The following is a 27,265-nucleotide window of genomic DNA, read 5'->3' as shown; positions in this document are numbered from 1 at the left end:
TCACCTCCCTTCTTGGACATCTTCCTGGGCGGGAAGGCAGGATCTCATCCCGGAGCCAGAGGGCCTCCAAAGAAGAGCTGGCTGGTGGAGCTTCTCTGGCCTCTGACCTCTGCCCTCCACCCTCCTCTCTCCAGAGGTACCTGCTGGGATGGAGGAGGCTGATCAGAGCAGGGAGGAGATTTCTGCTCAGATGCCTTCCAGGTGAGCACACACAGCGTGTGTGTGTGTGTGTGTGTGTGTGTGCTCTTGCGCGCGCGGGAGAGTATGTACACGGGTTGTGCGGCAGAGAGAACACGGGCCTGCATCCACGTGTGGACAAGAATGGGGTCCACTGGTGGGGGTCTGGGCCCCCCTCCAGGCCTTCACTGTGCAGCCCTGCTCCTAGCCCAGAGCTCTCCTCTCTGGGCTTTGGGGCCCTGGCTCTGCACTGAGGCTTTCCTCTGTCTTGGGGGCCAGCTGCTCCCCTGTTGTGGTCCCACGCGGTGGTGGCTGATCCCGGGCCACCCATTCAGCTGCATGGGGGCCCTGGGGCCAGCGTGTTTTGCCCCCCCACCTCCCCAGATGGAGGCGTGGGGGGGCTTCCTGCCTGGTGCCTCACCCCTGCCAAGGCGGAGGGAATGGGGAACAGCTGCGTTGGCCGATCCCGGCTCCGTATGGATTTGGTTTGACAACAAAGCTCCCTCTGTGTGTTCTCAGGCCCCTTACATAACCGGGGCGGGGGAGGCAGGCAGGAGGAGTTGGAGATGGGGACAAGGTGACAGCAGGATGGGGCGGCTGGAAAGGGGACAAGGGCCGGGAGGGGCGGGGAGGGGAGGGAGGGAGAGAAGACCATTGAGAAGGAGGGAGGGTGGGCAGCAGCAGGAGGAAGAGCCTTGGCTTGACCCCGCGGTCCTACTTCCCGCCTCCCAGGGCGGAGGAAGCTCCGTTTCCAGGTCCTCTGGCCTTGTCCTGTGGGCGCCTTGTCTTCCCTTCTGGATCCCTGCCTGTCAGCCCTGGACCTGCAGAGGAGGGGCTGCTGGGCCTGAGAGGCGTCCTTACCCCACCCTGTAACCGAGCACATTCCCTAAAGATGGGAATCGGTCTCCCTGGTGCCTTGCGCTTCTCGTCCCTCCTCCTATAGCCCCAGACCTGGGCCGGAAGCCCCTCCAGCTACTCTCTTGATGGTGCTGCTGAGGGACGCTGACCCTGTCGGGTGGCCCCAGGCCTCCCAGCTCCTCACGCAGCCCCCCATCTGGGGCCTCCCCAGCTCCAGACCCTCGGCCACTTCAGAGGCCCTGTGGCCCTGTCCCCTGCACACACACCCCCTCAATAATCAGACACTCTCTTCTCACTGTCACTGTCCCCGCAGCTGTCCAAATACAGTGAGAAGAAAATGTTCTCTTTCCGGAACAGCTGGACTGACAGGCCGGGAAGGCCAGGTGAGCTGGCCAGACTTGGGTGTGTTCCTGGGGGCGGGAGGGGCCCTGTCCCAGGACCCTGATCCTGACAGCTTCTAGGCAGGAGGAAGGGCTCGCGGAAGAGGCCAAGAGGATGGATGGGGGCGGCTGTCGGGCCTCCCACCTTCAGACGGGGCCAGGGCCCCGCGGTAGCTCAGTCTCCTAGGCCTTCTCAGAGTCTCCTCTGTGCCTCAGTTTCTCTGAGTCTGCTTCTGGCACCAGGCTTCCTCAGAAAGAGCCCGGATGTGGTCTGGCCCTGAGGGTGGTGCTGATGCGCGGCCCGCGGTGGACTGACAGCTCTTGCCCTTCCAGCCTGAGAACCAGGACGGCTCCCAAAAGGGCAGAGTGGAGGAGCGCTGGCCAAGCCCGGGGTTTTCCTGGGCGTGAGTGGCAGAGAGCCCAGGGTTCTGGCTCGTGGCTTGACCCCCGGCACTGCCCTCCATGAGATTAAGGGTGCCCGCCCAGGGGCACCCTGTATGACCCTGGGCCAGCAGCTCTGGGGAGAGGTGGCGTGGGCACGGCCCAAACCTGCCGCGCAAGCCCCAGACTGGAATCCTCAGTCCCCAGGCCCTGACTGCTCCAGTCCTGCCCCCCTCCGCCTCCCCCAGGGCTGGGAGACAGGATGAGTCTGGAATTGCTAATGCCTCAGGGCTTAAGCCCAAAAGGGCTTGAACGGGGTGGGAGGTGGGCCGGGGAAGGCCTAGGGGTTTCCTGGACTTGTTAGCGGGAAGATCAAGATCAGGTGCAGGCGCAGAGAGGCTGGGACAGGCCAGGAGGGTGGTGGGTGAATGCTGCTGCTGGGGGGGTGCCCTGCCCCGGGGCAGCAGCCTCTGCCCCGTGCCTGACATTGGCCACAGGCTGCCCCAGGACCCTCCCCTGGCCCCGGGCACACGCTTACAAGGCCGAGTGTCCTCCCCCTTTGCTTTCCTGCAGCCCCTTGCTCGACAACCCACCTTCCCGGGTACCTCTGAGCACAGCTGGGGTGGGGCTCCCTTCCTGGGAGCTGGGCTTGGCCGCCCCAAGCCAGGAACCCAGGGCTCCCCTTTACTCAACTTTTGGAGATGACAAGATCCCCGGAGGACTGGCTCAGCCACTCCTGGCCCCTCCTGAATCTCAGGCTCCCTGGCTGACAGCCCAGGGGACCTGCAATCTGGCAAACAAACTCCGCTGGAGCCGGAGCTGAAGTTGAAGGAAGCTGGTGGGCAGTGCCTTCTCGAAAGATGGGGGAAGACAGCGCCCTGGCAGAGGAGGCCCAGCAGGCCCCAGAAGCTGTACGTTGTGGCGGGAAGTGGGGCCAGCAGGGAGGAGGAGGAAGGAGGAGAGAGAGAGAGAAAGAGAGAGGGGGAGAGGTGCGTGTGAGTGTGTAGGGGTCATGTTTATTCTGGGGTGTGCTCCTGTGCTTGAACAGGGATTCGTGTGTTTGTGCTCAGAGGTGTGTTTGTAGGTTTTCAACACGGAGGGTCTCAGTGGACCAGAGCGGAGTTGGCCTGGGAAGGGGCTCAGAGTGTCCTCTGGGTGCCTCCCGGCTCTGTGTGTGCTCAGATCTGCCTCCCTGTTTCCCCACAGGGGCTGCGTGAGCCCCTGGCAGGGGAGGCTCTGGGTCATCCCTGGTGACCTGGCAGCCCTCCTGCCAGCAGTCCCACCTGCCCTGCCCCCGCCCTGCCCCAGAGGGACCACTGGTCAGACTGGAGGGTCTGCACCTTCCCCAGCAACACCTAGAATGCTAGCCGCCCCTCCCCTTCCCTCACTGGTAACCTTTACCTCCAGGAGAGTTGTACAAACAGCTGATTTGTGGAAACATCTTACTGATGTGAAACGATCTCAAAAGGGTCTCTCTTATCGGCTTCGCTGTTCCCAGGGGACAGGCTGATGCAGGAAATGGAGGTCTTGTTTTCATTCTCCGCAGTTTCATTTCTCCTCCAGAAACCCCACCCCAGAGGCCGTGCTGCCCCGCCGCACACCACCATGCATAGTCCTCCCCTTCTGCCCTAATCCCACCCTCAGCACCTCTGACCCTGGTGGGCTCCTGATAGAAATTGAGGCGTGGACTGAACTTGGCCCTGTACCGTCCCTGCTGGGGGACTGCGGGAGTACCAGCTCTGGAGAGGGGACACCACTCTGCAAATGAGGCACTGCTCGAGTGGAGCGGGTGCTGCTCCTGGAGCTGCCGGGGGAGGGGGACAGCTTGGCGCTGGCTGGAGGTCTGTGGCCACGCCCCGTGGGACTGGGCACTTTCTCTAGGAGGAGCTGTACCTGGAAAGGGAGAGCGGCTTGGCCACTGAGGACTCCAACGCCCCCTGAGCCTGGCCTGTACGTGGGATCCACGTTCAGTGCAGGCAGAGTCTGGGCGGCAGTCCCCCCGGTCCCCGGGCAGCTGCATGTGTGCCATGAGTGCAGTGGACCCGCGGCTGGGAGGAGAGGTGAGTGCAGTCGTGGCTGTGGTGTCAGGTGGGAGCCCTGGACTGCTCCCCGTGCAGGGCTGGGGCAGACCTGGAGTGGAGAGGGGCTGCCACGCACTGGGGGAGGCCCAGACCAGGAGTCACCTTCAGCTTCCAGGGGCCGCGTGCTTGCTCTGGGCTCAGCCGGTGCTAAGGCTGCGGGCTTTCAATCCTGGGATATGTTTTGAGGCTCCCACACCTCCCAGAACTTGTTCTTGCTACTCCCATTTCACAGATGGGAAACCTGAGGCCCAAGAGACGTAGGAGCTTTTCTAGATCCACCCCAGACAGCTCCCCCCAATTCATGGGTGCCAGAGAGTGTAGGGCTTCTGAGCAGTTCAGACTGCTTGAATTCTTTATCTCTGGAGACCCCAGGACCCTTAATGTATCTCTGTGTGCCTGTTTGCTCATCTGTAAATGACAATGAAAGAGGACTACCACACAGAGTGTTTTAAAAATTAAATGAAGTTATGCACAAGAGCTGCCAAACAGCCCCAGGGATCTTTAAAAAATGAATCCAGGGCTTCCCTGGTGGCGCAGTGGTTGAGAGTCCGCCTGCCGATTCAGGGGACACGGGTTTGTGCCCCGGTCCGGGAAGATCCCACATGCCGCGGAGCGGCTGGGCCCGTGAGCCATGGCCACTGAGCCTGCGCGTCCGGAGCCTGTGCTCCGGAACGGGAGAGGCCGCAACAGTGAGAGGCCCGCGTACTAAAAAAAAAAAAAGAATCCAGAGTGTCACTCCTCTGTTCATACCCTCCAGTGACTTCTCATGGAACCCTGAGTAACGTCCAGGCTCCAGGGTGGCCTGTGACGTCCTGTACCACCCGGCCAGCAGGTCTCCCTGGCACCGCCACTGGCCCTTCCTCACTGTCTCCGGTGACTTTGGACTTGTTTCTGTTACTTACACCCCACAGGCCCCAGGGTCTTTGCTCTTCTCTCGGGCTGGAACCTCTGCTCCCACTCCCCCAGCCCCCTTTCCATGACCGCCTCTCACTTAGGTCTGAGGTCAAGAGCCAGCCCCTCAGGGACCTGCCAACGCTCCATCCCAAGGTGCTGCCCCATCTCCCTCTGCTCCACTGCCCTGTTCTGATGGCCTCACCGTGTGTTCCTTCTTCTTCTTTTTTTAAAATAGATTTACTTATTTTATTTATTTTTGGCTGCGTTGGGTCTTCATTGCTGCGCGCAGTCTTTCTCTAGTTGCGGTGAGTGGGGGCTACTCTTCGTTACGGTGCACAGACTTACTGCGGTGGCTTCTCTTGTTGCGGAGCACAGACTCTAGGTGTGCAGGCTTCAGTAGTTGTGGCACGTGGGCTCAGTAGTTGTGGCTCGTGGGCTCTAGAGCGCAGGCTCAGTAGTTGCGGCGCACGGGCTTAGTTGCTCCACGGCATGTGGGATCTTCCGGGACCAGGGCTCGAACCCGCGTCCCCTGCACTGGCAGGCGGATTCTTAACCACTGCGCCACCAGGGAAGCCCTCACCGTGTGTTTCATGGCACCTTTTCTTATTCATCTATGTGGTTGTCAGGTGTCTCCCCCTGCCCCTCCCCCTCACTCCCCAGGTGTACAGTCCAGGAGCACAGGCCTGTTACCTTGTTTCCTGCTGTAGTTCAGTGCCTGAGGCGGTGCCCTGGGTGCAGTAGGCCCACAGTCCCTGTCATCTCCTGTTTCTTCTGGACTGCCCAGCCTCACCGTGTCCCTGGAGGCCTCAGGACCCCAAACCTGCCCTGGGACAGGGATGTTCTTGCAGACAAGCCCTTCTGAGGAGCAGGCAGGCAGGGCAGGGTTGTCCCCTTGGCTTTCCTTCCCCCACGCAGGATTCGTCTCAGGGTGACCTCACTTAGAATGTCACCCAGCTGCCCAAGGTTTACGAAGTGGGTACCGATGGGCCGAAGGTGGCAGGACTCTCCCTAGAAACCACTTTTGCTGGTAAAACAGGGTGTCTCTGTGAATTCAGAGGAAATGACGCATGGAAAGATAAATATGGATGAGATAACTGTACTAACTTTCCGAATGGCTATGCCCCGCCCCTGGTCTGTGTACCCCCAGATCTTTTCACTGGGCTCTTTATAACCTGGCAAGGATTCTGGAGAAGGGTTAAATTGCTCTGCTGTAAATGATGTTGCTGCTAGCCTGTACAGAGCCTTTATGGAAAGCAGAATGAATGACCCCTGCGATTGGACACAACCCTGCACCAGGGCGATGGTTTGACAAGCCAAGGGAGGGCTGGATTTCAGCCCTCACTCCCCACCCAGGCCTGGCCACGCACACCCAGTCTGCATAGCTGTGCCTGGTGGCCCTGCCCCTGCTGTTCCCTGTCTGCGGAGTGGGACATAAGGAGAGATAAGAAGGGCCTGGTTCCATTGGATCCATGAGGGGGAAAGATGAAGCGCATTCTGGAGTCTGAGACCAGCTGCTTCTACTTCTCCACGGTAACAACCTTAGAGCCCCTCTTACCTGGCATATCCACCCACCCTAGGAGGAAGTGCCCTGTTTTTATCTCCATTTGATGCAGCAGAAAACTTGAGATCCAGAGAGGATCCAACACTTGTGCAGCCAGTAAGTGGTCGGTCTGGAATTCAGGTCCGGGTGTGTGAGACTCCAGAGTTTACATTCCTTTTTTTTTTTTTTTTTTCCTTTCAGCAAAATTTTAGTTGAAAGTGTATCACACTCACCCGTTAAAAAAAATTAAACATAAAAAGGGTATATGGGGCTTCCCTGGTGGTGCAGTGGTTAAGAATCTGCCTGCCAATGCAGGGGACACAGGTTCAAGCCCTGGTCCGGGAAGATCCCACATGCTGCGGAGTGGCTAGGCCTGTGAGCCACAACTACTGAGCCTGCACTCTAGAGCCCGCAAGCCACAACTACTGAGCCCGTGTGCCACAACGACTGAGCCTGCACGTCTGGAGCCTGTGCTCTGCTACGGGAGAGGCTGCGACAGTGAGAGGTCCGCGCACCGCGATAAAGAGTGGCCCCTGCTCGCCGCAACTGGAGAAAGCCCTCGCACAGAAACAAAGACCCAACACAGCCAAAAAAAAAAAAAAAAAAAAGGGTATATGAGATAAAGAAGGCCTTTCTCCCATTCTAGACCCCTGCCCCCTTAGTTTCTTCCGCATCCTTTGAATAATCTATTCCTTTAGCGACATATTTACATATATGTGTGTAAGTCTTTTGTTAAAAGGGCATTGGAGATACACAGAACACTGCTCTCCACCCGCCTTTTTAAAGTTTCATCATGTACTTGGGAGATAATCTGGTGTCAGCGTGCATGCATTTGCATCCTCTTTTTCACAGCTGCATAGCGTTCTGTTCGTTGTTTGTGTGGTGATGCTTCTAAACAGGTCCTTGTGGATTTTCGGTAGAATTTCAAGTCATTTACATCTTTCACTGTTACAAATAGTGCTGTCTGTAAAGACTGTGATAGAAAAGTTCATGCAAATATAGGAGACTTTTCTGTAGAATAAACTTCTAGCAATGGAATTCCCAGGCTAAGGGGATTTCGACAGATATTGCCAGGTCACTTCCAAAAAGGTCACCCTGATCCACTCCTGATCTGACAGAGGACCTGTTTCCCCACCTCCCCAAGCAGCGTGGGCTCTCAGGCCTCTGGAGCTTTGCTGTTACAATCTGTGAAGAATGGGTCTTTCTTCTGTGCCATTATATTATGTACTGTCAACTGCTCATTCATGTCCTTTGCCTATTTGTCTGATTTGTTGACTTGTTTCCTTATTGACTTGCATGAGCACATTACAGGCTAAGGGAATTCGTTGGTCTGATACATATTATGTTGCAGAGATACTTTTCCTAGTTTGTCATTTGTTTTTAAACTGTTCATCCTCTCTCTCTCCCCCTTCTCCTGCCGCCCTCTGCTTCTTAAATCTTTATGTTGTTGAATTTATCTTTTATAGCTTCTGAATTTTTGTCTTAAAATCTGTACTCCCTTTTTTCAGTATAAAAATATTTCAAAATATAAAGGATAATAGAATCCCATGTGACAGCCAGATTTACAAATGCTAATGTTTTTGCATATTATGTCTGATTTTTTAAAAGAAATAAAATATTAGAAGAATAGAACTAAGCCCTGTCCTCACAATCCATCCCAGTTTACTTGATCTCTTCCTAGAATGTAATGGTCACCAAGAGTTGGGTGATTCCTCCATGGTTGTTTTTTGTTTTTAATTCTTTTAGCTCACACACGCTATATATAGTCTTGTGTGTTTTTAAAATTAATGAGATCATATTATAAGTATCTGTTTACAGTTTTTTGAAAACCTTAAACATCAGGATTATCCTAATAGATCCATAGAGAGTACTTTCTTCAGTTTAAATGGCTGTATTCAGTTGTGTGATGATACAGTTTATTCAGCCATCCCTCCACTCTTGGACATTTAAGATGTTCCCAGGGGCTTCCCTGGTGGTGCAGTGGTTGAGAGTCTGCCTGCCGATGCAGGGGACACGGGTTCGTGCCCCGGTCCGGGAAGATCCCACATGCTGCGGAGCGGCTGGGCCCGTGAGCCATGGCCGCTGAGCCTGCGCGTCCGGAGCCTGTGCTCTGCAACGAGAGAGGCCACAACAGTGAGAGGCCCGCGTACCGCAAACAAAACAAAACAAACAGAAAAAGATGTTTCCATTCTTTTGCTGTTGCCACAGTGCTGCATTAAACATCCTTAATGTGTGTACACGTACAAAGGCAGGTCACTCTGGGCTACACCTAGATGTGGAATTGATGGCTCATAGAGTATGCACGCCTTCAGCCTTACTAGATACTATGAAGTACTTTTTGTCAATGAACAAAGCCTTTATGTCAGTGAACTCTAAGCCTTTATGTCATGAGCGCCTGCCAGCAACGTGCAAGAAGTGATATTTGGTTTTAATCTGCATTCCCTGGTCACTTAGTGAGGTTGAACATCTTTTCATGTTTGTTAGGTGTGTGGGTTTAAGCTGTGAATTGCTTTTCCTGTCCTTTGCTTTATTCTCTTTGGTTCCTTGGTCTTTTTCTTAACTGATTGGAAGGATTACTGCTCCATCCAGGTATTTGTTGATGATATGCCTTCTCTGACTTGTCCAAGGCTGGAACTCTTCACCACTGTACCACTGCCTCTGCCTGTGGCCGAACAGCTTTGTGAGCAGCTGTTCTGAAAAGGGGGCACCACTCAGGAGAGGGCTCTGATCAGGGGTCTGGGCACCTTCTCTAGGAGGTGCTGTACCCAGAAAGGGAGAGTGGCTTCTTCAACAAAGCCTCATCTCTCTCCTCCATCCCATGATCCTCCCCACCCCAGCAATGCAGCCCTGAACCTGGCCTGTACGTGGGATCCACGTTCAGTGCAGGCAGAGTCTGGGTGGCAGTCCCCCCGGTCCCCGGGCAGCTGCATGTGTGCCATGAGTGCAGTGGACCCGCGGCTGGGAGGAGAGGTGAGTGCAGTCGTGGCTGTGGTGTCAGGTGGGAGCCCTGGACTGCTCCCCGTGCAGGGCTGGGGCAGACCTGGAGTGGAGAGGGGCTGCCACGCACTGGGGGAGGCCCAGACCAGGAGTCACCTTCAGCTTCCAGGGGCCGCGTGCTTGCTCTGGGCTCAGCCGGTGCTAAGGCTGCGGGCTTTCAATCCTGGGATATGTTTTGAGGCTCCCACACCTCCCAGAACTTGTTCTTGCTACTCCCATTTCACAGATGGGAAACCTGAGGCCCAAGAGATACAGGACCTTGTCCAGGGACAGCCAGCCCATGACCACAGAGGCTGGGTTGGACCTCCGGTCTGTGTCCAAACCCCTTTCCTCTGCTTCCAGGAGGCCAAGGGTACTTGGAGGTCTGGGGCTTGCTGGCTGGGGTTTTAGCCCAGGCTGGCCCTCTTGAGCAAGTAAGGAGGAAAGGAGGTTTCCTGGGTAATAAGGTGTCTCCAGGCCTATAGCTCTCTTGGGACCCCACGGAGTATATTGACATCAGCTCTCAGTGTGGTCCAGCAACCTTGGAGCTGGTAGTGATTAAAGGGAGTCGAAGGTTAACCCTAGCCAGTTCTGCAGGAACAGCACCTTCTTGGTATCAGGGTGCGTTTGTGAGCATAGCAACGTGCCTTTGGCAACAAATGTGGCACTGGTTGGGACTGCCAGGTCCTGAGCTGACCTCTGACAAGCCCCTGGCCCCTTGTTTGACCAGGTCATGGCAAAGTAAGGGTGTGGAAATTTTTAACTTGGCGAAACTTTCTGTTCACACTTGTTCTGCTAATTTGCTCATTCATTTAGACATCTGTTCATTTCAATATTCGTCACTTAACCTACCACACATCAGGTGTTTCATCTGGTGCTGGAGATACTGTGGGCCACAAGAAGTCCCTGCTTTCTTGGGTTCTATGATCTCGTGAGTACGGGAGACAGTGTGGTGTTCCTGCCACAGAGGAAATGAAACAGGGCGACCAGGTGGGACAGACTGAGGGAGTGGTTGGGTAATCTGGGACCCGGCGGCAAGAGGAAGCATGGAAGTGTGAATGCCAGGATCCTTGAGGGGTGGCTGGGAAGAGCATCCTGGGCTTGGGTCCCAACAGTGATTCCAGATCCCCCCAACATTTATACTGTAATCAACCCCCCTGACAAGGACTCAGATGTGAAACTGCTGGCACTGACCTTGCCTCGTCCTCCATTCTCAAACGGGGTTGGGGTGCAGATGGGGGCATGTGAGCTGAGATTCTTATCTTTGGGGAGGGGAGGGTGTGTTTAGGAAGTCTGGTGAGGCCTCGGGGGTCACCCGGGACCTCTTCAGTTCGGTGGCCGTCCAGTTCTGCTCCATGTAAGGTTCAGTCCTTAGTGCTGTGCTTTCTGGTCACAAAACAGGCTGAAAAAGTGTTTTTCCCATGATGGCTGCCGCCTCAATGTAAATAATTTTTAAGGGGATAGTTTACTTTCTTTTTTTTGTAGTGAGTCTTTGAAATCCCGTGTATGGGCCCCACAGACAGCATTCCTCAGCGCAGACTAGCCGCATTGCAAGTGCTCCACAGCCACGTGAGGCTGCGGCCACCTCACCGGATGGGGCACGGCGGGGCAGCTGCAGTCCACCATCTTCAGAAGGGGCATCTGGAGGCCGGAGGGAGGGAGGGGACTGGCTGTACTGGTGGTTTCAAGCCCCAATTCCTGTAGGGCCTTCAGCTTTGGCTCCTTGGGGCTAGATTCATTGGCCCCTGGCTGGGAGGTATGAAGAGGGAGTCATGCCCGGGAGCCTGGCGCAGGTCGACGGCCACACCGGATTTTTTCTTTATTTATCGTGAGCATGAACCCGTACTGTTGACTCCCCACCCCGTCACTACACTTAAGCTCTTTTACCCAGCGAATGGAATTCAAAGCTCCTGCCCCACCCCGGCCAACTCCAGAAGTATGATTTTCATGTGGTTCTCGGTGGTGTCTTGTGACTGGCAGCTGATAAAGTGGAGAATACAGTGTTTCTCTGCAGGAGGCTGCAGGCCTGGGCTGTTGGAGACACCTGTTGGGGGTGGAGGGTATCCTGTGGACCCCCAAGATGGGGAGCAGAGAGCCTTCCTGCCCTGCAGGTGGAAGCCTCTGCAGCCCCTTTCCTCCGAGCTTGGATGGCTGGAGAGATGCCCATCTGCCCACTGGTGGGCCTTGAGGCAGTTGGTCAGTTACTCTGCCCTCTGCCACTTCACAAGAGCCCCGGGCCAAGACCAGCTCCCTCCCTACTGGGCCTGATCGCACTGTGCTGTTCAGGCTGTGTCTAGCCAGCGGCCAGGCCAGAGGGGCTGGAGTGGGTATCTGACCTATTGCTACCGCCTCTTCCCCTCTTGCTCTGCCTGCTCTGTGGTGGTGTAGTTCCTGATGAGTAAATTAATTCAACAAACTTGTGTCGAGAGCCTGCTGTGTGCCAGTCACTGTTCTAGACATTGGTGGTGATACAGCATCGAACAAAACAACAGCAAAAGTTCTTTGCAAGCCAGGGAGAGGGATCTGAAATGTGAGGTGTAGGGGGGATTTTTCACCAGAGGTGGAGAGCTGAGTGGGTAGATACCAAGCCTGTGTCTAGGGGAAAAGCATTCCAGGCTGAAGGAACAGCCAGAGAGGAGGGAGTGGGCCTAGCCCAGTCAAGAACAATGAGGCCCGTTTGAGTAGAGCAGACTAAATGGGGGAAATGGGGAAGGAGGGCAGGGAAGTGCTGGTGGGGAGATCACGTGCAGTCTTACAGGTCAGAGCAAGGGCTTGGCCTTTCTCTCTGAGTGGATGGGCGCCATGGAGGGTTTTTGAGCTGAGGAGAGGTGATACAGATGATCCATTCTGGAGAATCGCGGTTAGTTGACTACACCCAAGAGTGGCTGATCATAACACAGTGCGACTCCAGTGGCCTGTGTCCTCACCTTGCCTTACCTCGCAGTTGTATTAGTTACCTTAAATTCAGCGTCCAGCTCAAGCCCCCCCTGGAATAACGGCAGAGGACTCTAAGCTGAGAGGAATCGCTGTGGGTTAGCTGGCACTGTCAAGATTCACACACCTCAACAGGCTGGAAACATGGCGGGAGATTCCCGAGATGGGATGTTTGCAAGCAGCTGTAGTAGCACAGTCCTGCTCTTTGGTTCCAGAGGGTAGCCACACAAGTTCAGGGCCCAGGAGACCTGGCTTACCAGCTGAGGGGTGTTGGTTCCCTGCCAGTGAAGCGGCATGGCCGTGAGAAAGTGAACGCGGTCTTTGCCAGCATTCGTGGAAGTCTGGTGTCCAGATGGAGGGCACTAGTAATCCCATGAATACAGCTGCGGGCTTTGAAGACATGCTGGAGGGCTTCCAGGGGGGCCAGGCGATGCGGGGGCCGGAGACTGTGTCTCGAGGCAGCCTGCCTGGGAAGGAGCCCAGGAGGCTCCTCTCAGCTGTCAGAAGCCTTTGAAGGACTTTGATGTGACGGAGGGCAGCTTCCTCCCGTTGCCCCAGAGGGCTGCAGGTGGGCCCTCCGAGGATCTTGCCGTCTTCACAGGGTGGTTTAGGGGCGGTGGAGGGCAGGAGTTAGGAGTGCGCCCCTCTGGAGCTAAGCTGCTCACCAGCTCGGAGACCCTGGGCAAGTTGCCGACCCTTTTTGCACCTCACTTCCCTGTCTCCACAATGGAGGTAATAATAGCATTGAACTCATAGGGTTGAGATCATACTTGGACAGCCCTTAAGAGTACCTTGCCGAGTAGCTCTCAACATGTGGTAATGTCTGGCGACATTTGGTTGTCAGAACCGGAGAGTGGGGGTCATACTGGCCTCTCTAGTGGGCAGTGGTCACGGTGCTGGGCGGTGCACAGGACAGCCTCCACAGCGATGACTCACCTGGTCCTCAAAGCAATGGCAATGAGGTTGGCACCCCCCTGGTGTTGCACATAGTAAGTGCACAGTACATTTCAGGATCAGTAAGGGATGTAATACATTTTTAGTCTCATCTTATTACTTGTGTGTCAGATGTTTATAAAACATCTGCTACGTTCTAGGCACTGTGATAGAGTCTGAAGATGTAATGCAGGCCTGGACCACAGAGGTCGTAGTCTCATGGGCAAGATACAAAAACACATAATGATGTAATATAAAATTATATTATGTGATAAAGCATCTTCTCTAGGTGCTCTGGTAGACTCTTGGTATAAACAAGCTTCCAGTTTCAGAGGTCAGAGGATAGTGGGCAAGCCATGAAAATAGTAATTATATAATACAAAAAGTTTACTACCTATTAGGTGCTAAAATCAAGATATAAACAATTTTTTGTGGGAAGAAAAACATTGCTTAGAAATGTCAGAAAACACTTCGTAGAGGAGGGGCCAGTGCTGCAGAAGGAGTGAGATTGTTGAGGCTAACGGGGGCTGCGTAGGGTCTTCCTGCTGGAGGAAAGCCCGTGCAGAGGTGGGGCTGTGGAAGAAGGCGGCCCCTGCAGCGCCCGTGGCAGGAGTTCCGAGATGCATGTGCAGGGCTTGGGGCCTGGGACTGAAGAACCCTGGTTGCCTCTAAAAAGCTTTGGTTTTTCATTGAAGGAACGGGGAGTGATTGAAGCAGGAGGGTGGTTTGATCCAAACCGTTTCTGAGAAAGATACCGTGTTGGCAGTTCTGAGGAAGAGGCTTGAGTGAGGAAAGACTTGTGGTGAAGAGACCAGTTAGGAAACAGATAAATTGGGGCGAGATCTAGAATCAACCTGCGGCTCAAGAAGAGGAGATGAAGCCTGCTTTCCGAAGTACTTCTGAGGTTCTAGACCATGTGGCCTTCACACTGCCCTGAGCTTTATCAGGCTTTACATCCCAGTGCCTCCTATAATGGCGAGCGTTTAGTGGGAGTTCAGCAAACGTTTGCTGGAACGAGGAACTGGGGGTAGAATGGGTAGCGTTTCGTAGGGATGGTGTGAAGGCGAAGGAGATGTTGGGTGGATGAGCTGATGAGGATGTGGGGTTGGGGGGAGCCGGGAGATGCGGGTCCAGTTGTGGACGTGTCACGGGTGAAGAGTTTAAGATCACCCAGGGAGGATGAGCAGGAGAAAGTTAGAAATATTAGGACAGGATCTGGGAGAAAAATTACAGAGCTGAAAAAGAGCTTGAATCATCAGGGTTTGAGTAGTAGTTAAGCCTCCGAAAATGAATGAACCTAGCCTGTGAAAACAAGCAGAGGAAGAGCAGAGGTTCAAGGGCAGCTCCCTGGAGAATGCCAGCACTTAAAGGAAGTGGAGCCAGTTCGGAGGAAACCTGGAGAGAGTCTTGACCTGGAAGCATCGGCCTATTAGTAGCAAAGGCTTCAGAGTACAGGGAAGAGCGAAAATCGATCTTTTTCAGGTTTGACCGTTAGGAGGCCACTGAAGGCTTTGGCAAGGGAGATTTCAGCACAGACAAGGGTGGGGATCAGGGGTGGAGCAGGGTAGAGGGTTGAGTGGGAAGTGAGCACGTAGCACAGATGAAGGAGTCTGACCACTGGAGCTCAAGATGGAGATGCAGAGGTAGCTTGAGGAGGAGAGAGAAGCAGAGAGGGGGTTTGTTTTGTTTTAGGTACAGGGAGACTTGACTATGTTTCTGAGTCACAGGGAGCGGAGGAGGGGGGAGAGGTGGAAGCAGCAAGGCCGAGGGGGATCACCGGTTGGGAACAATGCTGGAAAGGTGGGCGGGGACCCACCCAGTATCCAGATGGGGCAGGAGTGGCAGGTGAGTCTAGAGGTGGCAGGCAGGCAGCTCCGGGTTTCCCCACAGGACTGAGGGACAGTGACATTGGTTACGGCTTCTGCCCCACTGGTTTTCCCATCCCCCTTCTCAGGAACATTAAGCCACAGCCCTTTGATGGGCCCAAGGGCTTGGAGGGGCCTGGCATCATGCCATGTCCATGGGTGACGTCCAGTTCTGTTCATCTTGGTACAGCGGGTACCCACTGAGTACTTGCTGTGTGAGGCTTTGAGTGCCAGGCAGCAGGAGACTTCTGTTCTTCACCCCGTCCTCCAGTTCTGCCCTTTGGCGACTCCGTGGCAGGGCTCAGCAGCCTCACTGCAGCGGGGGACACCGTGGTTCTTAGCAGAGCACCGGGAGGGCACATAGCCTTCCTGCCTTGGGGTCAGCTTTACCTAGCGGGTCTGGTGAGCCAGTCTCCTGGGCAGCTGGTGGCAGGCAGAGGTTGCTGCCCCTTGGACATGAGTGGATCAGATTTCTGTTCTCCTGCCCAGGTACCCTGTTGTGACTTTTCTTCTGTCCTTTTGTCCCCAGGGGCTGTCCGTGTTATGGGACAGCTGCTGGGAGAAGGCTCCCAGTTGTCCCGAGGCAGCAGCCAGCCCAAGAAGCCCACGCTCCTGGAATCCTGGGGGCTGAGCCATCCTCTTGGCTTGGCCAGCAAGGGGAGGGGGTGGGTGGGTGGATGACATCCCTGGGGGTCTCTCAGAGCAGACCCCAGGACTAGCCAGTCTGCTTAGCACAAGACCAGCACAGTTCAGGAGGAAAGTGCAGAACTTCACTGGGGAAGGGGTCAAAAAAGAGTAGTCGTCTTGTTGCTCAGGACGCATCACCTCCGACCACCAGAGTTCTCCTTCGCTGAGGACGGCTGAGCCTTTGACTTTCAGTTACTGCACGGCACACTCTCTGTAGTGTTCTCCATTTTGGCTGCATGTTAGCATCACCAGAAAGGTGAGGTGAGCTTTTTTTGTTTGGTTGGTTTTTTACTGGCCAGTGCCTGGGCCCCATGCCCAACCAATTAAATAAGACTTGGAAAGTGGGGTCTAGATGTCAGTAAATGCCTCAGCTTCTCAGGTGATTGCCTTGTGCCCCGAGTGCTGTGACCTACTGATACAGGGAGATGGAGTACGATGGACTGAAATCCTGATCAGAAAGGACTGAGAGCACGGAGGGCAGGAGAGGATGCATTTCATAACGTAAAGAATGTGAGAGGGCCTCCCTGGTGGCGCAGCGGTTGAGAGTCCGCCTGCCGATGCAGGGGACACGGGTTCGTGCCCTGGTCCGGGAGGATCCCACATGCCGCAGAGCGGCTGGGCCCGTGAGCCATGGCCGCTGAGCCTGCACGTCTGGAGCCTGTGCTCTGCCACGGGAGAGGCCACAACAGTGAGAGGCCCGCGTACCGCAAAAAAAAAAAAAAAAAAAAAAAAAAAAAAGAGAGCCTGAAGGATCTTGTTTAGAGCTTTGCAGCTCTAAGTGCGGTCCCAGCCTAGCAGCAGGGCACCACCTGGGAGCCGGTTAGAATGTGGACCCACGACACCCACTGAGTCAGAACGTACACATCAAAGATTGAGAACCGGGCTTTCGCCATTATCTGGACCAGTGGTTCTCAAAATTGGCTGGGTTAGAATCGCCCCTGGGTGCTTGAACAAATTCCAGTGCCAGGCCAGACCACTTAAGTCAGAATTTCCCGTTATGGGACCCAGATACTGCAATCCTCCTGTTCAGCCAAGGTCAAGGACATCCATCTTGACAAGTGCTTCTCAGGCTTGAATGTGCATGTGAATCATCAGGGGATCTTATGCAAACGCAGTTTCTGATTTGTGCCTCTGGAGGGGCCTGGGATTATACATTTCTAATAAGGTCCTTGGTGAGGCTCAGGCTGCGGATCTGATAAATATATTTGAGTCACAAGCATTTATTTGGCCAGATTCCCAGTTTTACAGCTGAAGAAACTGAGGGTCAGAGAGGGAAAAGTGACTCCCCCAAGATAACCCAACATGTTATTCATTCATTACTTGCTGAGCACTGGCTGTGTGTCAGGCAGTGTGCTAGATGCTGGGGCTCGAGCTGGGAATAAGACAGACCCGATTCCTACCCTCACAAGGCTTATATGCAGTGGGGGAGACAGAGAGCAAGTAACTAAACGAATTACAGATCAGGAGAAGTGTGTGAAGGGGATAACGTGGTAGGGCATGACTTGGCAGTTGTTGTGCGTAGGTTGGGAAGGCAGGCCACCCTTGGAAAAGCAGTAGGTCTTGACTTTCACTGGGGTCTGCTGATTACAACTCTAGAGCTCTTCTTTACTGGACAGGACCATCCCCCATCCCCACTGGGATTCAGAGATGGGCCCTCCTGACCCTGATGAAAACATCTGGCTCTGGTCCCCACCCCTATCCCTTTCCCCTACCCGGCTTTCTCTTTCCCTCCACACTCTCATTCTTGGGTATTTGTGGACTCAGGGTGGGGCCTGGAGTGCCCCTGGGCGCAGAGCATCAACTCCATAACAGGACAGTGTTCAGGATAATCGATTTATGATTTCTAACAAAAACCAGACCTCGTCCAGATGCGGTCCCCCACCACTGAGAAATAATTTGAGATTTTTCATTTCTCCCCAAAAGAGCACAAACACTAGGGCTTCCCTCCCTTTCCTGATCCTTCAAAAGAATCACGTGGGCAGCTTGTGAAAATGCCCATCCCAGGTCCCACCCCAACTGGCTGAAGCTATCCCAGGAAAGGGCCCTGGAATCTGTGTTTAGTATGTGGCCCATCTGATTCCTACAACCCAGATCATTGGGGAAGATGTCATGGAGAGAAGAAACTGGCACTCTGCACGCATCCCGTGCCTCTTTGTGTGGCTGTGAAAGCTGCAGAAGTTTCTTCCTGGTGACTCAGAAGCATGGTCCTTGGCTGGCTTTGTGACTGGAGGGACCTTGCTGTTTATGTGCATGTAGCAACTCACCCCTCCCACAGCCCTGTCCTTACCTTGCCAGCCTCTGCCCTTACCCGAAAGGGTCTCCTTTCTCTCCTCTGACCAACCAGACCCTTCTCACTCTCCATGCTCCTATTCAAACAGCCTGCCTCCATTGAGTTTCCCCCATGTACCTGGTGGTGAGGGCTTGGACACTGTTTGTACTCAGCCAGAGTCTAGAAGGGCTGCAAGAGGGCTTGTGGACCATCTGATGGTCCCACAGTCACCCCAGGGCCTGGCCCGAGCAGATATATTCGGGTGGAATAGTGAGAGATTGATGATAGAGGGGTGGACGGTGGCCAGAACCAAGGGAATGCCTTGGATGTGGAGAAAAGATAAACTTCAGATGTCAAAATGTGAATCACGCCCTTGTACAGTTAGCTTAACTTTCATGTAGAAAATGGGTGGAGGTGCATCTGTTTCCTGGAGCTGGCCCTTCCGAGGTCCAAGTGAGGGCAACCGTGCGGGGAAGCTGTGGTAGGCTGGTCTGGCCTGGGACGGAATTCGTGAACGGTGGGACTTGGCTTCCCTTTCTGGGGCGTAGGCTCCACCTGGACCGCTGATGCTGCCTTTGAGGGGTTAGGGAGATGCCCAGGGTGAGAAGGGCCGCTCCCTGGATGGCCGCCCTGGAAGCAGCTTTGTGCTTCCTGGAGGCAGGAAGAGGCAGGCTGTGGGTGTGCCTTGCTCCAGTGTCTAGATGAGAGTGTTTGTGGCGCTGACCAGACACCTGTGCCTCCTACCTCCTAGGTGGCCCGAGGCAGCCGGGATGACAGCTCTCCCCAGGAACCCTGGCACCTGAGAAACATGATCAGCAAGTCCCGTGAGTATTCTCCAAGAACTCCCCACCCTGAGGGGTGGGCTTCCCAGAAGCCATCGTAAGCATCATCCTGGGACCCGCCGGGGGTTGTGGAGGGACTGACACGGAGCCAGGGGCCCCTGTCTTCATCTTGAAGGACAGCAGAAACACTCGGGTCCAAGCCCGGAGCCAGAGAACTAAGACCAGGCGAGGGCCTGTTTTGAGCTGGCCTTGCAGGGGCCCCAGTTGGGGCAGCTGAGAAGGTGGTCTGGGGCTGTGCCTGCCTGTTTCTGCTTCCAGCTCTTCTGTGCGTTCGCCCTGCAGGCTGGAAACTCCTGGCCACACTGGCTCTGGTCCTGGTCGTCATGGTATGGTACTCCATCTCCCGAGAAGACAGGTACATTGAGCTGTGAGTCCATCTTTCATGTCCTTCTGTGGGTTCTTCTTGGGAACCGGGCTCAGGGATGGAGCGTTGTGAGGTGGGGACCTAGTGGGGACACAGGAGGGTTCAGAGAGCCAGGGCATGACCTCTCCCGTACACTACTAGCCCAGAATCCTCTGTGAGGGGAGTTGGTGGGTTTTGGGGGGTAGGGCCTGGGATGACTCCCCAGGGCCCTCACCCGGGGAGCTCAGGAGAATGAAGAACTGGGTTTGCAATGATTTGGTTTCAAAGTGGGACTTGGGCTGACACCGTTGCAGCCTGCGAGTCACTCTCCAGGGCCTTGGGGCCGACGTACCCTGGGAGGAGGTGGAGGCTGCCTGGAAAGCTGGCCCCCGGGCCCGGGAGGTCTGACTGGAGCGCCTGCCTCTCTCCTTTTCTGTCTCCAGCTTTTATTTTCCCATCCCAGGGAAGAAGGAGCCCTGCCTCCAGGGTGAGGCGGAGAGGATAGCCTCCAGGCTCTTTGGCAAGTACGTGAGGATGCGGGGTGGGCCTGGGTGCTGGCTACATGGAGGGAACCATGCTGGTGGACGTGGGTCAGGTGCAGCCTGTGAGGGAGGGAGAGGCCTTGGTGTGTATACATAGTGTGAGTCAGGGGTCTGACCCAGTTTCTGGCATGAAGATTAATCTCTTTCTCATCCCCACCCTGCCTTCACCTCGGCGCAGCTACTCCCGAGAACAGCCCGTCTTCCTGCAGCTTAAGGATTATTTCTGGGTCAAGACGCCATCTGCCTACGAGCTGCCCTACGGCACCAAGGGGAGTGGTAAGAATCCGCCTGGTCAGGTGGGAACGGTGGCCTCGCCTTGGCCACACAACTTCTCGTTTTTGGCTGTCCGTGGTCCCAGCGCCCAGGTTCTCAGCCAGGCCTAGATCCCGGGGTCAGGGCAGGGAGGGTTGGCAGCCTTTGGAGAGCTAGCTGTTGTCATCAGCCCCTTCCATTGCGGTTCTTCTGTAGAAGACCTGCTGCTCCGGGTGCTGGCCATCACCAGCTACTCCGTTCCAGAGAGCATCCAGAGGTAAGGAGACCCTCCTTCCTGCCCCAGTGTGAAACAGTCATGGTCCGGCACCTCCCAGTGAGCCTGCCTGTCTCCAGGGGAGGTGGGCATGCCAGTCTCCACGGCAGCTGAGCCTGGGTATCAGGCTGCTGGAGTGGGCAGAGGCTGCTGAGGGTATTGCCGTGGTAACAGGCAGGCCTGGGCAGCAGTCAGGGGCTCCAAAATGGGATTTCTTCTTGGTACTCCCCAGGCACCTTCCCTCCTTCCCTCTCTCTCCCGTGCTCTGCTCAGTTTCCTCTCCCTTGAAAGCCCAGGGCTGCAGGGTCAGCATGACCAGAAGCAGGACTCCTTGGAGATGCCTGGGCCATGGGGGCCAGGGGCTGAGGGGCTGAGGGGGCCTGGGCAGACCGGGGCAGGAGCAGGGGCTCCTTCTTGGTCTTACCACCCTGTTCCCGGGGCAGCCTCAAGTGCCGTCGCTGCGTGGTGGTGGGGAACGGGCATCGGCTGCGCAACAGCTCACTGGGAGAAGCCATCAACAAGTACGACGTGGTCATCAGGTCTGTATGGCAGCCCTTCCCTCTTCTGTTTGGGGGTGACGGTAAGCATACCCAGTGGGGCTCTAGGTGACGGACATCCTCCTCCCTGCCTCCCAGGTTAAACAGCGCGCCGGTGGCTGGCTACGAGCATGACGTGGGCTCGAAGACCACCATGCGTCTCTTCTACCCTGAATCCGCCCACTTCAACCCCAAAGTGGAGGACAACCCTGACACACTCCTTGTCATGGTAGCTTTCAAGGCCATGGACTTCCACTGGATTGAGAGCATCCTGAGCGATAAGAAGCGCGTAAGTGGAGAGACTGGCGGGGGTGAGGTCGCAGCCTGGGGATGGGGGCGCCGCCCGGGTCAGGCCCTGCCGGTCCATCACGTGTGCCCCACGGTCCTCAGGAGCCAGTAAGGGGAAGGCGTGAGCTCATTGTTCTACTGCAGGGGTTGGACAGCAGCAGCGAAGGGCACCCTAAGCTCGAGGCTGCTTGGGACAGAGAAGCTGCCAAAACATGTTTGCCAGTGAGAAGCTTGGCAGCAGAGGGACCAGTTGGTAGTCATCTCCAGGCGGAGGCAGTTAGAACAGTCGAGATCTCTGTCCTTCTAGGTGGACTCCAGAAAGTCCGCTATGTCTCTTTGCCATCCGGTTGACAGCTGAACTGTCCGACTGTCCATTTTTTGCCACGTGTTTAGTTAGCCCCTTCTACCTGCATGGCTCTACTTGGAAGCGGGCCATGGTTGGAGCCCATACTCGACACACCATGTCACCTGGCCTCCCATGGGGGGTGCCCCGCTCCCCTCTCTCCCTCCTCCTCTCTTCTGGTCTCCTCTCCCACCTCTGGTGTAGGCCTCCACGTCCCTGCCCTCACCCCGCACTCCCGAGAGCCTGTGCCATCAACACAGGGGCCCCGTCCCCTGGAGAAGCCCCTCCCCACCTCCCCGTTTCAACCCACTGGCTGTCTCCCTCCCAACCCCACCCGCCTAGGTGCGAAAGGGCTTCTGGAAACAGCCTCCCCTCATCTGGGACGTCAACCCCAAACAGATTCGGATTCTCAACCCCTTCTTCATGGAGATTGCAGCTGACAAACTGCTGAGCCTGCCGATACAGCAGCCATACAAGATTAAGCAGGTGATGATGGGCTGCAGATGGATGGGAAGCCAGAGGGTTGGGGTTCTCTGTGGGAAGTAGGAGGGACTTCCTAGAGGCTCCAGAAGGCCAGGGAGGACCCCAGGCGAGGGGAAAACAATAGCAGAGACTGCAGCCCGCATCTGAATAACACACAGCCCCCAGGCACACACCTGTCATCAGAGGCAGGTATTCTGGCTTTTACAGCAAGGGAAGGGGCTTCCCTGGTGGCGCAGTGGTTGAGAGTCCGCCTGCCGATGCAGGGGACACAGGTTCGTGCCCTGGTCCTGGAAGATCCCACATGCCGCGGAGCGGCTGGGCCCGTGAGCCATGGCCGCTAAGTCTGCGCGTCCAGAGCCTGTGCTCCGCAACGGGAGAGGCCACAACAGTGAGAGGCCCGCGTACCGCAAAAAAAAAAAAAAAAAAAAAAAAAGTCTGTGCATACAGCAAGGGAGGGCACACACTCTTGAGATGCTCCGGGGCATCTCCAAAATGGGGAGTCAAGGAAGGGTGTTTTTAGGGCTTGGGGGCTAGAGGTAGAGGATGGCTTTGGCAGGCGCTGATCAGAATCTGTACACCGGGGATTTGCTGGGACAGTCAGTAGTCTTCTTTTTTTTTGGGGGGCCACGGGCCGCACGGCTTGTGGGATTTTAGTTCCCCGACCAGGGATTGAACACGCACCCCCGGCAGTAAAAGCGTGGAGTCCTAACCACTGGACCGCCAGGGAAGTGCCAACAGTCAGTAATCCTATGTTTAGGATATGGAGCCCAGGCTGAGCCCTGTGGTTACTATTTGATCACTTCATCTGTGATCCAGTCTTGGCGCATATTGGTCTAAAGGAGTTAAAAGAATTTGAGGGTGCAGTTGGTCCTGCATATCATGGTTTTGTAGGTATGACAGTTTGGGAAGTCAGGGTGCAGTTTGCAAGTTCTGATTTTGGTTTCGGCTCGCACAGCCCTCCCTAGTGGTCTTCTGCTGGCGGGCTTCGGCACACTGGGTAGCTTCCCAAGCAGGTACTTCCGCCATATCTTTGAGCCCTCAGAGAGGCTGTGTGAGGTAGGAGACAGAAGTAATGATCAGAGGTAGACAGGACTCACAGTGCTACCTGCGGTATGGCCTTGGGCCAGTCAGCCACTCAGAGCCTTGGTTTTCTTATCTGTGGGGTGGGGAAAATAGGAGTACTGACCTTTTAAAGCCATTCTAGAATTTAAAAAGATATTTACATAATGTGCTTATCACGGAGATTGGCACACCGTGAATGCTCGATAAATATTTGCCAAGTTTTGAATAAATTATTTTATTCTTTCTTCTTTTTTTTTCGGCCGCGCTGCATGGCTTGCGGGATCTCAGTTCCCTAACCAGGCAGGGATTGAACCTGGGCTACGGCAGTGAAAGACCGGAATCCTAACCACTTGGCCACCAGGGAGCTCCCCATGATTTTATTCTTTACTGAATATCTACTACGATTCAGCTTCCTATGTTGAATGCCTGCTTTTGTGACTGCTCAGCGCCAGGCCCCAAGTTTGCATGCATGGGGAATAAGACATGCTCTCTGCCCTAAGGAAACTCGGTCTAGTGGAATAAACATGCAGGATGCAGCCTGGAATGGCAAAACGCTCCGATAGAGGGTTGTTCCGAGTGCTGCGGGGTCTCAGAGGAGGGGCGGAACTCTGCTTGGGGCTGCCTGGAGGTGGTGCCACCGGAAGAGGTGGTACTGGAGCTGGGCCCTAAGGGGTCATGGGGCCCATCAAGCAGAGAATTGGGGAAAGGTGTTTCATTTGGCAAGACCAAACAACGTCCCTGGCACTGAGTTCCAGTGCACATGGAGTTGGGTGGGGGTCAGCAAAGAGGAGTTTTCTGGCCCTGATGGCAGAGGGTGAAGGCTAGAGAGGGAAGCCAGAGATTAGGACCAGAACCCAGCTCCTGGAAGGAGGAAGAGGGAGAGGAAGGGATGAACTTTAGTTTCCTGTCACTGCCTAACAGATTACCACAGTTTAGAGGCTTAAAACAACACCCATGCATTGGCTTATAGTTCTGGAGGTCAGATGTCCAGGTCAGCATGGCTGGATTCTCTGCGTAGGGTATACAAGGCTGAAATCAAGTTGGCAGTTGGGCTGCGTTCCTGTCTGGAGGCTCAGGGGGGGAAATTTGCTTCCAAGTTCATTCTTGTTGTTGGAAGAATTTGGTTCCTTGTGGTTGCAGGACCGAGGTCCCCATTTCCTGGCTGGTTTTCAGCCTAGGGGTGGTACCCTCAGCATGGAAGAGCTGCCTGCATACCTTGCTGTCTGGTCCCCTCCATCTTCAGGCCAGCAATGCATGATAAATCCTCTTGTGCTTCACACCTCGCACTTCTTCCACTGCTGATCTCTAGACCCAGATAGAAAAGCTCATGAGATTAGGTCAAGCCCACCAGGACTATCTATTTTACAGTCTACTGTGCCATTTTAAGCAATATAATACAATGTAATATATCTCATCATATTCATAGGTTACACACACTCTCAAGGGCAAGAGGTCATTGGGCTTCATCTTAGAAGTCTGCTACAGCATTTCTTTTAAGGTGAAATTGAGAGATGTGTGACAATTCTAGGTTTCCAGCACAACTGGGTGGATGGTAATATGTTTAACAATTACAGGAATACACGGGGAGAGAAGAGTTTGCTAGAAGGTGATGCATGTGTGGTTTGGGAGAGCTCTGAACTGGATGAGATAACACAGTGGCGGTAAAAGCAACAGGGCTGAAATGGAAGGCTGGGGCAGGCAGTGACGTGAAAGGATAGGAGAGCTCAGAAAGGGAAGCTGGCGAACACCTGGCCTTAGGGGATCTGACAAGGTCTGGGGAGTGGAAGGCAAGTCATCCCCGCTGAGGAAGGTGGTTTGTGAGGTTAGAATATCAGGTGGCCCATCCCTGTGGATGGCTCAGGGGTGGAGAAAGTGAGGTCCTCATAGCAGCCCATACGGTAGGGGGTGGGGGAGGTACTGCTGTCCCCACTTTATAGGAGGGAGAGCCCACCCTCATGAAGGGCACACAGCCCGGAAATGTGAGAGCCTCGGGGCTTCCAGGAGAGGTGAGGTTCTCCAAGACAGAGAGCAGAACCTTTCCACTGCTTGAGTGACTTGTTTAACAGTTGTAAGCCTCAGTTCCCCATCTGAAAAATGGGGCTAATAATACTATCTACCTCAAAGTGTTTTCATGAGGACTGGATGAGGTGACATATGGGGTGAAATACTTAGCATAGTGTCTGGCACATAGCAGGTGCTCCGAAAATCATAGGTGTTTATTATTACTATCATTTTTGTCATCTTTATTGCCATCATCATCCCCAGAGGCCCAAACCCTCCCCGGATGTGTTGAGCTATAGTACGCAGTATGGTAGCCACAAGCCACATGTGGCTTTTTTTTGTTTTTTGGTTTTTTTGGCTGCGATGCACGGCTTGCAGGATCTTCGTTCACCGACCAGGGATCAAACCTGAGCCGTCGGCAGTGAGAACACGGAGTCCTAACCACTGGACCACCAGGGAATTCCCCACATGTGGCTATTTAAATGTAAATTTTAATTAAAATTGAATAAAATAAAAAGTTCAGTTCCTTAGCTGCATGAGCCCCGTATGGCTCGTGGCTGCCATACAGGACAGCACAGATGCAGAACATTTCCATGATACTAGAAGGTTCTGTTGCAGAACGCTGGCCTAGAGGTGCTGAAAGAAGCAGCCTCCCTCTAATACCTTCCCCACGCTTTGTCCCTCAGAAGCCCACCACAGGGCTGTTGGCCATCACCCTGGCCCTCCACCTCTGTGACCTGGTGCATATTGCTGGCTTCGGCTACCCAGACGCCCACCACAAGAAGCAGTCCATTCACTACTATGAGTATATCACACTCAAGTCCATGGTGGTAAGTGGTCCCTGCTGGTGAACTGGGTGGGGCAGACCAGCCTGGGGACACTGAGTGAATGAGGGTGGTCCCAGAGATAGCTCACCTAGAGGTCACACAGAGAGTCAGAACTGGAACCAAGGAATCTGGACTCCCAGGCCAGCGTCCCCTGTATTCTGTCGTCCTTCTGAGAGCCGGCATGGGGAATGGAGCTCCCGGGGTGTGGGCTTACGGGGAGGGCCAGGGAGCTGCCTAGGAGTTCCTCAGTTGGCTTCCTTGGTTGTCTCCACAGTGGTCAGGCCACAATGTCTCCCAAGAGGCCCTGGCCATCAAGAGGATGCTGGAAATCGGAGCCGTCAAGAACCTCACGTACTTCTGACTGGGCAGGAGCTGTACCCATCCGTCTGCTCACTCTGCTGAGTGCCCCCATCCATGGCTGTGGGGGGGTGCCTGGTGCCAGCTTGGACTCACCCTCCCCTGTGTGGGTAGGAGGAGGCCAGGTCTGAGACGAGGCTGTGTCCCTGGCTGCTCTGGTGGAGGCCAGATCAAGTCAGGGTGGCGGCCCTGAGGCAGCAGGAGCCCGGCCAAGGCACGGGGCTTGTTGCTGCGGCATCCCCTCTCTGCCAGCACCGGGAGATTATTTAACGGGCTATTTAATTAAGGGGTAGGAACATGCTGTGGGCTGGCCCCATGGCATCCAGAAAAGGGGGCATATTACAGCGTTCTGCTCACTTTTTACACAAAAGTGATGGCCCCACAACGGGCTGGACGCAGAGCAGGCCTCCCAGGAGGGCGAGGCGTCTGGAGTGGGCAGTGCCCAGAGTGGGTGGTGCCCTCCAGAGAAGGGCTGCTCCCTCCCAGCAGGCATGGGAAGAGCACTGGCACAGGGGTTCCGCGGAGGAGAGGACCTCAAAGGGGTTCCAGACTTATTAAACTATTTTTCCTAAAACAGAAGTGGCTGTGATACCCTGTGTCCTTTCAGAGTGAAGAAGACACGGATGCATAGTGGGCCACAGCGGTGGGTCCCTCTGCCGGCAGTGGACAGGCTTGTTAAAGACCCACTGAGACCCAGAGTGGGCCAGGGTCATTCAGGAAATAACTATTTACTGAGTACAGTGCTTGGTGGGTGCCAAGTCGTGCTTTATCACCCTGGCGTAGCAGGCAAGCAAGTGGCGCCCCATGCAGCCCTGTCTGCTGGACACCGAGCCTGGCATCTGCATCCTGGTTTACTTTCCAGAGGTAGGGAGGGGCAGGAGGATGCCAGGGTGGAGTGCCAGCACCCTCTTCCACCTCCCTTCCTCTCCCTCACCAGCCTTTTTTCCAAAATCTCATTCTGGGAGGTGTGTGTTTGAGGACAGGGGTGGAGACAGACAAAGAAAGCCAAGTTTCCCTTCTCAGATTAAGTGGGAATCATAAAATGGAGTTTACAGAAAGTCCTGCCAGTGGCCCAGGCAGCCAGAATTGGGATGGGCAGGGCATGGGGGGCGTCTGAAGGCTTGGCAAGGCCTGTCAGCC

At 55.0% G+C, this 27,265-nt stretch overlaps 1 protein-coding gene across 2 annotated transcripts; it reads left to right on the top strand.

Annotated features, from left to right (window-relative positions):
- Nucleotides 1-148: 148 nt before the first annotated feature.
- Nucleotides 149-26,209, top strand: ST3GAL4 (ST3 beta-galactoside alpha-2,3-sialyltransferase 4; the record flags this gene model as incomplete). 2 transcript variants are annotated; one of them, XM_079709205.1, is made up of 12 exons in its annotated part: nt 149-201; nt 1,349-1,418; nt 18,727-18,799; nt 19,100-19,184; nt 19,604-19,684; nt 19,881-19,978; nt 20,171-20,231; nt 20,672-20,767; nt 20,864-21,053; nt 21,738-21,881; nt 25,628-25,771; nt 26,043-26,209. In XM_079709205.1, the coding sequence occupies 12 exons, from the start codon at nt 149-151 to the stop codon at nt 26,127-26,129; spliced, it is 1,182 nt and encodes a 393-aa protein (XP_079565331.1). In that variant the 3' UTR covers nt 26,130-26,209. The 2 variants fall into 2 exon arrangements, with proteins under 2 accessions (XP_079565331.1, XP_079565330.1); XM_079709204.1 differs by having other exon boundaries at nt 19,076-19,184.
- Nucleotides 26,210-27,265: the final 1,056 nt, after the last annotated feature.

The sequence above is a fragment of the Hyperoodon ampullatus genome, assembly GCF_949752795.1.
Source record: "Hyperoodon ampullatus genome assembly, chromosome: 7".
Classification (NCBI taxonomy): Eukaryota; Metazoa; Chordata; class Mammalia; order Artiodactyla; family Ziphiidae; genus Hyperoodon; species Hyperoodon ampullatus.
This window is presented reverse-complemented; position numbering and strand designations above follow the sequence as displayed.